General features: G+C 36.2%; 1 protein-coding gene across 4 annotated transcripts in view; it reads right to left on the minus strand.

The window, feature by feature from the left end:
- KITLG (KIT ligand) overlaps nt 1-12,504 on the minus strand; it is an 87,855-nt gene that overhangs the window by 36,915 nt on the left and 38,436 nt on the right. For all 4 annotated transcript variants that reach the window (XM_003313839.7, XM_509255.9, XM_016923954.4 and 1 more), the window contains exon 3: nt 2,627-2,689. In XM_003313839.7, the coding sequence (XP_003313887.1) occupies nt 2,627-2,689 (63 nt within the window). The remainder of the gene's footprint in view (nt 1-2,626; nt 2,690-12,504) is intronic.

A 12,504-nucleotide genomic window follows, 5' to 3' on the forward strand; every position in this document is an offset into this window, starting at 1 on the left:
GTTCTGTCCAATGCTCTAAACATGGCCTTGTTTTTCTTGCCCATGGTGGTGGCCAAGAAGAACAGTGTTTCTCCAGTTGTGCCCGTATAGCATGCCAGAATCAATAGTAGATTTTTCTCAATTACAGAAACAAGCACAAAATATGTGGCAGTGAATCAGCTTTATTTTCACAAGCTTGGCTCTTGCTATCACAAGCCGACATTGAAATCTATGATTTAGCATATTCTATGATTATACCAGCACAAAAAATTCTATTTAGTTGTTTTCAGTTTAGCATTTGTTTTTCAAAGAGCAGCAGGTTATCTTTGGGTGCTTGGCAATCACAATCCTAAATGCTGCTGCAGTCAGGAAGGATCTGGGGTGGGTCTTTATTACCTAGAGGCTTCCCTTCAAACACTTTCCCTAAGTGTTGTAATTATTTAGATCCTCACTTTCCGTAACCCAGGGTTAAGAGTCTGATGACCTAGGGGTTTCTTTTTAAGACTCTGTCACGTTCTAATTGTATAGCCTTGGGCAAAATACTTTTGAGCTGTAAAGCTCAATGTATCATTTGTAAAATAGGAATCATAATAGCTATTTTACCTTCCTCAGAGTTTTTCTAATCAGCCAAGGAAATTAATATGTGAAATCATTTTGCAAATGGAAAAGTGTTATAAAAAGGCCACATAATCCCCCCTGCCTGCCTTCCCAATTACTAAACTTTTTGAACTAAAGATCATTGCCTAATTGGTGTGTGTTTGTTTCTTCAAGTGTCTGCCAAAGTGCTGGCTCCTGGTTAGTTTTTCCTAACTAAATACTTGCTTAGTAATCAAATAATAAAATTAATTAACTTTCAGGCTGCTAATAATTTTCCATTTCTATTTCCAGAGAACTCCCCCTAACTCAATAGGATAGACATTGACATAGGCTTGAGGATAAATGGTTCGACATGAAGATACATGTTCTAAGGAATTCTAAAAAAAACTTTAGGTAGTTCATGCTAAAATGCTTACTAATAAAAAGAAATGTAGCTTTGACATTCTCTTGAAATGACAGCCTTGTAGTCTTTGAAATGCATTTTAAGCACAAGCACATAATGATGTGTTTAAATTGGTAACAACTTTGATGGACTGATCCACAAAAATTGGTCAAAACCTAAAACAACTTGCACAAAGTAGATGTATAATAAGTTTTGGTAGATTATGGAAAGATGAGAGTTGTAGAGAAGAGAGTAACTCAAATGGTTTTAAATTTACTCAAGAAACACAGTACAGTAGTTGAAATGAGTCAACATAAAACAACTTGTCAAAGCATGTTGAAAGATATAAGCGAACTTCAAAGTATAGAAGCTTAACATAAAATTATTAAATATTCAAAAAGTTCCATGTCTTATGTATGGGTGCATACACTGCAGTAAACATATAAGAGAATGCTCCTCCTGCTCTACATAACACTAGTGAATGCTGTCCACATTACAAGCCCTGAAAGCACACATTGGAATGAAAAAGTCCAGCTCAGAATAAGTGTTACCACTAAGAGACAAACTGGGGATTAATGAAGACAGAGAAGGAGCATACATGGGGCATTAGTTACATTTGTAATGTTTCATTATTAAAAATATATTTGAAGCAAATATTGCACAATGGTAAGGTTTGATAAGCTCTGTGATAGGTATACAGATATTACATTATTCTCTATGCTTGAAATATTTCTTAATGTATGAATTCTGATACTGTGTAATGAGAAAAATAATTAAAATTTCTTGGTTTCAGCAACAGAGTAGTACTTATAATAGTAAACACATACACTTGTTGTAAGGTTCTAAGAATCTATTGCACTGCTAGTAAATCAAATTGTGCTTTCAAATTAAACAAGTGAGATAGGTCAGCTGTGAAAAAGAATTTACATAAACTTACACTGAAGTCCTTTTTAGGGGGATGCTTAAGGAAAATGAGAAAATCTGTGGCTAGGTCTAAAGAAGATAATCGTATTTACTTTGGAAGTACAGATGGCCCTCTGTATCCATGGATTCAACCAACCAAAGATGGAAAATATTCAAACAATAAGAAAACATAAAGCAAATTTTAAAAGCAGAGTATAACAATGATTTATGTAATATAGGCATTATATTCAGTATTAGAATTAATTTAGAATTAATTTAGAAATAATTTAATTTAGTTCCAAATTCCTGGAACTAAACTCCTGGAACACACAGGAGTTCCAGTGTGCCTTCCATGGTGAAAAATAAAAATTTAAAAATAAAGTATACAGAAGAATGTGCATAGGTTATATGCAAATACTATGCCATTCATAGAAATGACTTGAGCATCCTAGGATTTGGGTATCCTGATGGTGGAGTGAGTGGGGAGGATGGAGGGTCGGAAGGTGTCCTGGAACCAATCCCCTAAGGATAGTGAAGAACAACTATACAGGTCTAGGATATATGTGCTGAAATGATCACTGATAAAGTTTAACAGTTGCTTAAGAGGGGGAAAAAAAAGCCTGCAAGTCAAATTCCAAAGATAAATTCTTCAAATCCTGACAATAAGCAAGCTCCTAAATAGCAGCTAGTGTACTATCTCAATATGAATGATCCCATTTCTTCTATGAGCTACTAAAATGAAACTCAGAAATGTAGTTTACATACCAAAACATCCATCCCGGGGACATATTTGAGGGTTATCATATAGTCTTTTGGAAGATTTGCCACCTACAGAGACAAAAAAAAAATTCCATAAGAAAATTCTTATACATCAATTAATCATATTTGTAGAACTTTGGAGAAAAGCAGACAAAACTGTTGTGCTTTTTAAAGTTACCAATGAATTTCAATATTTACATGTATATTGATTTTTAATCCTTGATTTCTCTCTGTAATCAAAGGCATCCTTCAAAATAAAAAATGATAATACAGATCTTTTAGACTCCAAATTCAGTTATGCCTGGCTAGGTATAACCTACTGAGTTTTGGAAACATGATCTGAATTTCAGCTTCCACCTGTGATCTTGGAATTCCCCTCAAGGACTATTTTCCTACTTGTTCCTCCATAGGATTAATCATAAAATACATGCTTTTTATGTCAGTGGTTCTCAAAATGTGGACCTCAAAGTGATGTGCCAGCAATAGGGAATCTGTCAGAAATGCATATTCTCAGGCCATACCAGAGCTACTGAATCTTACTTAACAAGTCATCCAGGTGATTCCGATGTGCACCCAAATTTGAGAACTATTTTATGTTGAACCTAAAAAATGATCAGTGAAACTTCAAAAAAAAAATGCTACTTATGAGATGCAAATGCTTTATAAGAAATAATTTAGAAAGATTCATTTTGTGATGTAACTTAATTCTCTTACCTTCGGCTGAACATTTGAGAAGTCTCAAATATTTGCCTAGGTTCTTTTGAAGCCTTTAAATAACGTCTGACTTACTTACATCAGTCATTCTAGCATAAGTGAATAAGCAATAGGTTTGGGACAAAGGAATCTGGGACAAATCTAAACTCTGTATGTTGGTTCCTCTCATTTATACAATGAAGATCAAGATACCTATGTCAAATGGTCATTTAGAATTAAGATAGATGAATGTGCCAAACACATTATAAACACTCAATCCATGTTCTTTACTGAGAGCTATACCGGCAACTGACTTTGGAGGCATATAACCCTAGTAAGTTACAGAGTTCTAGGTTCTCTTCCTTCCTACACACTGTACCAACTTTGCTGTCCGCAACCTTCTCTTATGTCACCATTAAAATTCCCAGATGAATAATTTAGCCAACAACTGACTTAGACCATTGGGTATTAAGATAACATATATTAAAAAGTAGTTTTGCACCATTACATCTTCAAGGGTCTATCTTGCTTTGTAGACTTATTTTTTCCTTCACCTTGTCTCTAAAAACTTTATCTTCCTTATAGAAAGCTAAGATCATGTGCATGTTTGCTAGACTAGGTCATCTCGCACAAGTTTACCATAACATTTTCTGTATGATTCTGCTTGGTCTTGTCAATAGCTTCTAGAATCTGAGAACAATTTATTGATAAATGAATTTAGGCATGGGCATAAGTAGTCACATGGGAGCTAAGATAGTAACTGATCTCATGGTGCTTACTACCATCCTACTTCCAGTAATGCCACCTGACACTCATTTCAGCTCTGAACTGAGGCACTTAGTATGGTTCCTTTTCCCAAAGTTCACATAATCATAAAATAGTAACAGTGTCTAACACGTATCAAATATTTACTATGTGCTAGGCACTGTGCTCACTATGGGCTTGGGCTGCATTATTACAATTTATCCTCAGATCCTGCTGACATATTACCTCTATTTAACAGATGAAGAAACTGAGGCTAGAAGGGGTCAAGTGCCTTGACTAAGGTCACACAGCCATCACATGTTAAGTCTAGACTAGAACTCAGGTCCCTGGAGAGAAGAGCCTCCCTTGTCTCTTAGCTCCACTACATATTTTCACACTCTACACCCTCTGGGCACTTGTTCTGGGTATTTTCCACTTGTGAATCTTCACCATCAACCTTCTTCATACCACCCTAAATAAAATATTAGAATCATTGCTGCTTTTTTTTTTCTTTTTTTGGTACAGAGTCTCACTCTGTCACCCAGGCTGGAGTGCAGTAGCACAATCCTGGCTTACTCCAACCTCCACCTCCTGGGCTTAAGGAATCCTCGCATGTGTCAGCCTCTGGGATTACAGGCACGCACCACTACACCTGGCTAATTTTTGTATTTTTAGCAGAGACGGGGTTTTGCTATGTTGGCCAGTCTGGTCTCAAACTCCTGGCCTCAAGTGATCTGCCTGCCTTGGCCTCCCAAAATGCTGGGATTACAGTCATGAGCCACCGTGTCCATTCCATTGCTGCTTATTGAAAACACACCTGAGCTGCCAGACATGACGGCATTTTTGTTCATTTATTTTTGGCGTTAACTCCCTTATTCTTTACACTTAACTTTCTTCCTCTCAAACTTTCCACCAAGCTTCCATAATTTCTTTTCTCTTCTTAATCTTCATCCTCATCTTTGAAAGGAAAAAGCGTCTAGTCATTTTATGTAAACCCTAGTGACAAAGACAGAGCAGACCTGCTGCAGATGTGAAAGCGATAAGTAAGCAGCAATATTCTATCTCATTTTGAATAAATCAGGTAAATTAAAGGCATTCCAGATAGAAAAATGCAGCAAGAAGTGGCAGGTATTCTGAACACAAGCTGCTTAACAATCCAGCCCTTTCTTAAGCATAATTTATATTATTTTAAAAATACAAAAATACAATCAACTAGATTAGTATTTACAAAGTGTGGGATCTGAGTATATGTCTAAAAAGCAAAGAAAATGTAAAGAGTATGGTGACCAATTCCATTTCATGAATAATTTATATACAAATATTGGTTCAAAGAAGGCTTATAGGAAGTTCCCTGATAAAAACACTGAAATCTACACTCTACCACTGGTGGTAGGGCAGTGTATAATAATAAAGTAATTTATTCGTTAAGCTGATTTACTGATATTCAATTTCTGGTGAGACTGAAAAATAATACTGTTTTTGAAACGTGCTTTATAATTTAAAACAAGTTTTCATATACAGTCTCTACCACAACCCCATGAGAGATTATATTAAGCTTATTTTACAAATGAGGTCATGGAAACTCAGAGAGGTTAACCGGTATCCCCAAGGTACACGCATTAGGAGTAACTGGTGCAGGTAGGATGAAAACCCTGGCTTTGTGTGCTGGGGCTCAGCACATCTACCTATAGCGCAGTCTCCCATTATTACGTCCTTGGTTTTCATTGGTTTCCTTCTAATTACATTTGGAAGAGAAATTAGAAAGTCAAGTTGTAGATATTTGTGGTCGCTTAATAAATTATTGTGTTAATATTACTTTCTAAGCATTTATACAGATTGAACATCTCTAATCTGAAATCTAAAATAAAGCTACATGCATACAAGCCATGTGATCTTTGACAGAGTCAACAAACATACACAATAGGGAAAGGACTCCCTATTCAATAAATGGTGCTGGGATAACTGGCTAGCTATATGCAGAAGAATGGAACTAGACCCCTACTATTCAACACATACAAAAATTAACTCAAAAGGAATTAAAGATTAAAATGTAAGGCCCCACACTGTAAAAATCCTGGAAGAAAACTTAGTAAACACCATTCTGGACATTGGCCTTGGGGAATAATTTATGACTAAGTCCTCAAAAGCAATTCCAACAGAAACAAAAAATGACAATTGGGAGCTAATTAAACTAAAGAGCTACTACACAGCAAAAGAAACTACTAACAGAGTAAATAGACAACCTACAGAATGGGGGAAAATATTTGTAAACTATGCATCCAACAAAGATCTAATATCCAGAATCTATAAGGAACTTAAACAATTCAACAAGCAAAAAATAACCCCATAAACAACAAGTAAGCAAAAGACACAGACATTTCTCAAAAGAAGATATGCAAGGGGCCAAGAAACATATGAAAAATTGCTCAACCTCACTAATCAACAGAGAAATGCAAATCAAAACCACAATAAGACACCATCTCATATGGGTTAGAATGGCTGTCATGTTGGTGGGAGTGTAAATTAGTTCAACCATTGTGGAAGATAGTGTAGCGATTCCTCAAGGATCTAGAACCAGAAATACCATTTGACCCAGCGATCCCATTACTGGGTATATACACAAAGGATTATAAATCATTCTACTATAAAGACACATTCACACGTATGTTTATTGCGGCACTATTCACAATAGCAAAGACTTGGAACCAACCCAAATGTCCATCAGTGATAGACTGGATAAAGAAAATGTGACACATATACAGCATGGAATAATATGCAGCCATAAAAAGGATGAGTTCATGTCCTTTGCAGAGACATGGATGAAGCTGGAAACAATCATTCTCAGTAAACTAACACAACAACAGAAAACCAAACACCACATATTCTCACTCATAAGTGGGAGTTGAACAATGAGAACACATGGACACAGGGAGGGAAACATCACACACCAGAGCCTGTTGGGTATTGGGGGGCTAGGGGAAGGATAGCACTAGGAGAAATACCTAATGTAGGTGACGGGTTGATGGCTGCAGCAAACCACCATGGCACGTGTATACCTATGTAACAAACTGCACGTTCTGCACTTGTACCCCAGAACTTAAAGTATAATTTTAAAAAATGTCAAAAAACAACAGATGCTGGTGTGGCTGCAGAGAAAAGGGAATGCATATACACTGTTCAGCCACTGTGGAAAGAAATTTGGGGATTTCTCAAAGAATTCAGAACTACCATTCAACCCAGCAATCCCATTGCTGGGTGTATATCCAAAATAAGTCCTTCTACCAAATAAACCCATGCATTTGTACGTTCATCACAGTACTATTCGCAATAGAAAGACATGGAATCGACCTATGTGCCTATCAACAATGGACTGAATAAAGACAATGTGATACATATACACCATGGAATACTATGCAGCCACAAAAAAAAAAACAATGAAATCATGTCTTTCGCAGGAATATGGATGCAGCTGGAGGCCATCATTGTCAGTGAATTAACACAGGAATAGAAAACCAAATATTGCATGTTCTCACTTACAAGTGGGGACTAAACACTGCATACTCATGGAAATAAAGATGGCAACAATAGATACCAGGGACAACTAGATAGGAAGCAGGAAGACAGGGTTAAAAAAACTACCTATTGGGTACCATGTTCACTACCTGGGTGATGGGATCAATCATACCCCAAACCTCAGCATCATACAATATACCCAAGTAATAAACCTTCAAATGTAGCTGCTGAATCAAAAATAATAGTTGAAAGTATATTAAAAAGAAAAAAACACAAATATTCTAAAATCTGAAAAAAAAAAAAGAAATCTGAAACACTTTTGGTCCCAAGCATTTTGGGTAGGAAATATTCAACCCCGTAGTATATTGACTCACCTTCCAGAAAGCACAGATAACCATGAAATAAATTCTGCTTCTCTGATATATATCACTGTGGAAAGTTTCACAGAGTAGAGGGAGCCTATGGCCTGCAACTTGGAAAATACTCCTTAGAGGCAGTGAATTTAATGTATGGATTAATAGCACAGGTTCTGGAGACAGACCACTCAGGTTGGATCCTGGCCCTGAAACCTACTAACTCAGAAGTCTTGGGCAAGTCACTTCATCTACTTCAGCCTAAATTTTTACATGTGTCACATGGGAATCATGTAGAATCTAGCTGATGGATTTATAAGGATTAAATAACTCATATAAAATACTAAGTGCTTAGTTAGGCATGGTATGTGAATGAGTATGAATTTCTATTAATACTAAATGCGAGGGAGTGGGACAGTCTAGATAGAGGAAGGGTCTTATGCAAAGGCAAAGAAATGGGAAAGCTCATAATGTGTTAGGGAGACCAGTTAAGAGATAAGAAATATTCCAGGAAAACTGCATTTGAGAGGGACCCTCCAAATGTTGAGCTAAGGAGGTCAAATGGCAGGTAGTAAGGTACAGTAGGAACAGTTCTACCATCAGAACTCCACAGCAAGTTGCTTCTGCTTAGACACATAGCATCATCTCTGTGGAAGTTCTACTCCTTGTCTGTAAGATAAAGAGGGCAAACTAGATAATTTCTATAAATTCAGTCTGGTTTGACTTACTTATGTAAGTGGTGATGCAACACTGAACGTGTTTCAGCAGAGAAGGAACCTGGTAGTAAAATACCAAGATTAGTATGGTAAGACAGTTTGGAGCAAAGAGAAAACAGAGACAGACAAAAGATTAGAAGACCACTAGGAATCTGAATATACATTAAATGTTTACATGCAAACTGGAAACTAGAAAAGCAGGAACCAGGTCTAGAGTCCAGGGAGGTATTCCCTATTGGTAGGGTTAAGTGGATAAGTAACCAAGGCTATGTATTTTAAAAAACAAATCTGTTCTACTAAAGAAATTCATGGCAAAAAAAAAATTAATTGACGGAAAATTTTACCAAAGGCCAACTCATTCTAATGAGCTCTGGTTTGGAGTGCAAGGATGTCAATACTATGCCAGATTGTAAAATAAAAAACTGCAAAAACAAGTTACTGGATGATGAGCTAACTGTGCTAGGTGGGAACCATTTACTGTCTTCTTTGGATGTCCTAACGATTGACCATGTCCAGTGACACTGGAAAAACATCCATGGGAGAACAGCATTTGGAAATGCTGGAGACTTGGCCAAGAAGAAGTCTTTGCAAGCCAAACTGGCACTGGCTGCATACCACACCCTGCAGGTATTTGGACTCAGAAGAAAAATAACTCAAAGTCAGAACACTTAACTTCCTCTCTAGATCACTGATCTAAAAACCTTTGGATCTCATGGTTCAAGGGTCACTGAGGTCCCTAAATCTCATGAGATCAGTGGCCACCTTGGACATCTTTGCAAGACCCTTACTTGTTATGCTGTCTCTCCCAAGTCCAAGGCAGGAATCAAAATTCAGTAGTTATCTATGACTCCCTTGACACTTTTATAAAATGCTGTGCATATGTCAACTTTTCTGGGGAAAGAGTCTATGATTTTCAGACCTAGCAAAGTTTAATAATCATGGCTGTAGAGGAAAAAAGCTCTACACTTCTATCATCGTTCACTCAGGTACAGTAGCTTACTATGTTAGTTGTTCAACCTTCAGAAATAACACCCACCAAAAAAGCTTTTTGCTTCTTTGTTTCTCCTAAAAAATTATCTACCACTAATATTGACTAAAAATCTAACCAACCAGGTGTATTACCTATAGTTTTCAAATGTAACTGGACTTTTTTAAAATGGTAACTCAATTAGTGATTAAAAATAAATTGGCAGGGCACAGTGGTTCATACCTGTAATCCTACTGCTTTAAGAAGCCAAGGTGAGAGGATTGCTTAAAGCCAGGAGTTTGAGATCAGACTTGGCAACAAAGTGAGAGTCCATCTCAAGAAAAAAATTTAAAAAATTAGTCAGGTATGGTGGCAACTACTCTGGAGTCCCAGCTACTAGAGAGGCTGAGGCAGGAGGATCACTTGAGCCCAGGAGTTTGAGGCTCCCGTGAGCCATGACTGCACCACTGTAACCCAGACTGGGTAATAGACACCCTGTCTCAAAAAAAAATTAAGATGACAACTTCAGGAGGCTTTTCAAGGTCATCTTTCCTCAGTAAAGAATATCTAAATAAAGATAGATAACAATTTTTTCTTTCAAATAGAAGAGATTATAAACTACAATATTTAGGGAGAGTATAATACCTCATGATGATGACATACCTTATGATGATGACACACCTTATGATGATGATTCCAATTAAGTAACTAACTGAGCTTCTACAATATGATAGCTTCCTAATCACAGTAAGATAAGGTGACTACTATTCAGGAAATAAAATTCAGTAGGTTACAATGATAATTCATTAATTGTAGTTGAAACTTACATCTTAAACTACTGGGAAGGCATTATAAATTATGAACTGCATTACTGTGCCTCAATGATAGGTAGTTAAGGGGTCAAACCTCTACTCAACTATTTCCCAAGTGATGATAATCAGATTACTAAATACCACTAGATCTCAGCTTTCTAACCAATATACTGGGCTAAAAATAGTTATCTTGTAAGGTTATGAAAAGTAAAGGAGACAATCCATGCAAAGTGTTTCTGCATGGTGTCTATGTACTCATAACTATTGTTCTAAAAAACCAAGGAGCAGGCTGCACATGGTGGCTTACACCTGTAATCCCAGAATTTTGGGAGGCAGAGGTGGGAGGATCTCTTGGGGCCAGGAGTTTGAGACCAGCCTGGGCAACATAATGGGACCCACATCTCTACAAAAGATAAAAATAAAAATTCAACGAGCAGAAGACATATTATCCAAGTAGTTTATTCTATAAAGGAAGAACATTGTTTTCCTAACAATAAGACTCATGCTTGATAATATAGCAATCTATCTAGAGTTTTAATAAATATTATTTCTAATAGTCCTTTTTTTAAAATACAAAATGTCCTAAATTTAGCTTTAAATAGAGAAAGAATTTTCTGCTGACCACAGAAGCAGAAATTAAAATGCTAAATATTGCAACCTAATAAAATAAAATTTGAAAACTATCTTTCAAACTATTATTTTTTGAAGGTCAAACAAAATTATGTGAAATCTTCACTATTAATGATATACCTAGGTCATCTGAAGAAAAGCTTAGAATTCATCCAGAAATGGGGACATTCAGAGACTCCAATTCTTCACTTTAATGCAGTGGTAATTCTACTTGAGGGACATAATATTTGAAGAAGAAAAATAATCAGAATTAATCAAAACTGTCTATTCAAAGTGTGAAAATGTGTTATCTGAGGATATTTTTATAATCTCTCATTACGATAATCTCCATGAATCATGTATAAATATAGCCAACTTGAAATAAGTGCCTATCACAAGACCAGGAAGACAATAGATTCCTTTGTTCTAATGCTATCTTACTAATTTGTAGACTGACCTTGAAAAGACAGAGTAATTTCACCTTTACGAGATGGAGATGGGACCTTAAGAAACATTTTGAGGAAGACAAGTTATTACCCAATAGAAAGTTAAAGACAAAACATTTTTTCTCTTTAGCAACAAAATCATATTGAGTTAAATTGCCTCAAATGAAGAAACAAAGTTGTCACAAACAAAGAGAAGAGTAGGGAGAATACACAGAGAAAACTAGTTTGAACTTTTTCAATATCTGGATTTCCTTCCTATATGAACAATTACAACTACTAAAATCTGCAACCTAACTATCCCATAGATACAAGTTATAAAAGCTTGATTCATCCTCTTCCCAGATACTTGACCCTTTCTTTAGGTAAGTCTGAGTTTGCCATTTAAAACAAATGTTGCAACATTTTTTTAGAAACAAAGCAAAATGTTCTGTAAATAGATGAACTATTATGCTTAGTAAACAGGCCAGAAGCATTTCGAATAAAAACCACGGGGACTGTAGGGGCAGTACAAAGTGTTCAAGAAGAAATTAAAAAAAAAAAAATTTGACATTAAAGTCATAAATCATGTGCTTCTGTGACATGAGAATCACTTCAAGCAAAAAAACTTCAAGTGTGTGGGCACAGTGCAGGTTGCCACCTAATGCAAAGATGAAACTGGTAGGGGCTGCAAAGGAATGATTTCCATTGAAGGAATAACTGTGAGCACAGGCAAAAATGGACTGTCAGGCCACTTTCTTTCCCTCACATAAAATGTAGCAAGGTTATGTCTGCAAAGCAAATTCCTCTTATCCTATATAACCTCCTTCAGTCGAGTCATTATTGAATTATTCCAAGAGGTGCAACCTGAAAAAACATCATTATGGAATAAAATAATTTCAAAGCTGAAAAGGGCCTCCAAGTTTCTCTAATTTAGTAGTTCTTATCTTCTTTGGTGTCTTAGATTTCTCTGAGAAATGATAAAAGCTACACACTCTCCTCAGAAATGAACATAAGGCATATGAAGGCAGCACAATTCTGAGCCTCATGTGTAA

This window comes from Pan troglodytes, chromosome 10 (assembly GCF_028858775.2).
Source record: "Pan troglodytes isolate AG18354 chromosome 10, NHGRI_mPanTro3-v2.0_pri, whole genome shotgun sequence".
NCBI classification, from domain to species: domain Eukaryota; kingdom Metazoa; phylum Chordata; class Mammalia; order Primates; family Hominidae; genus Pan; species Pan troglodytes.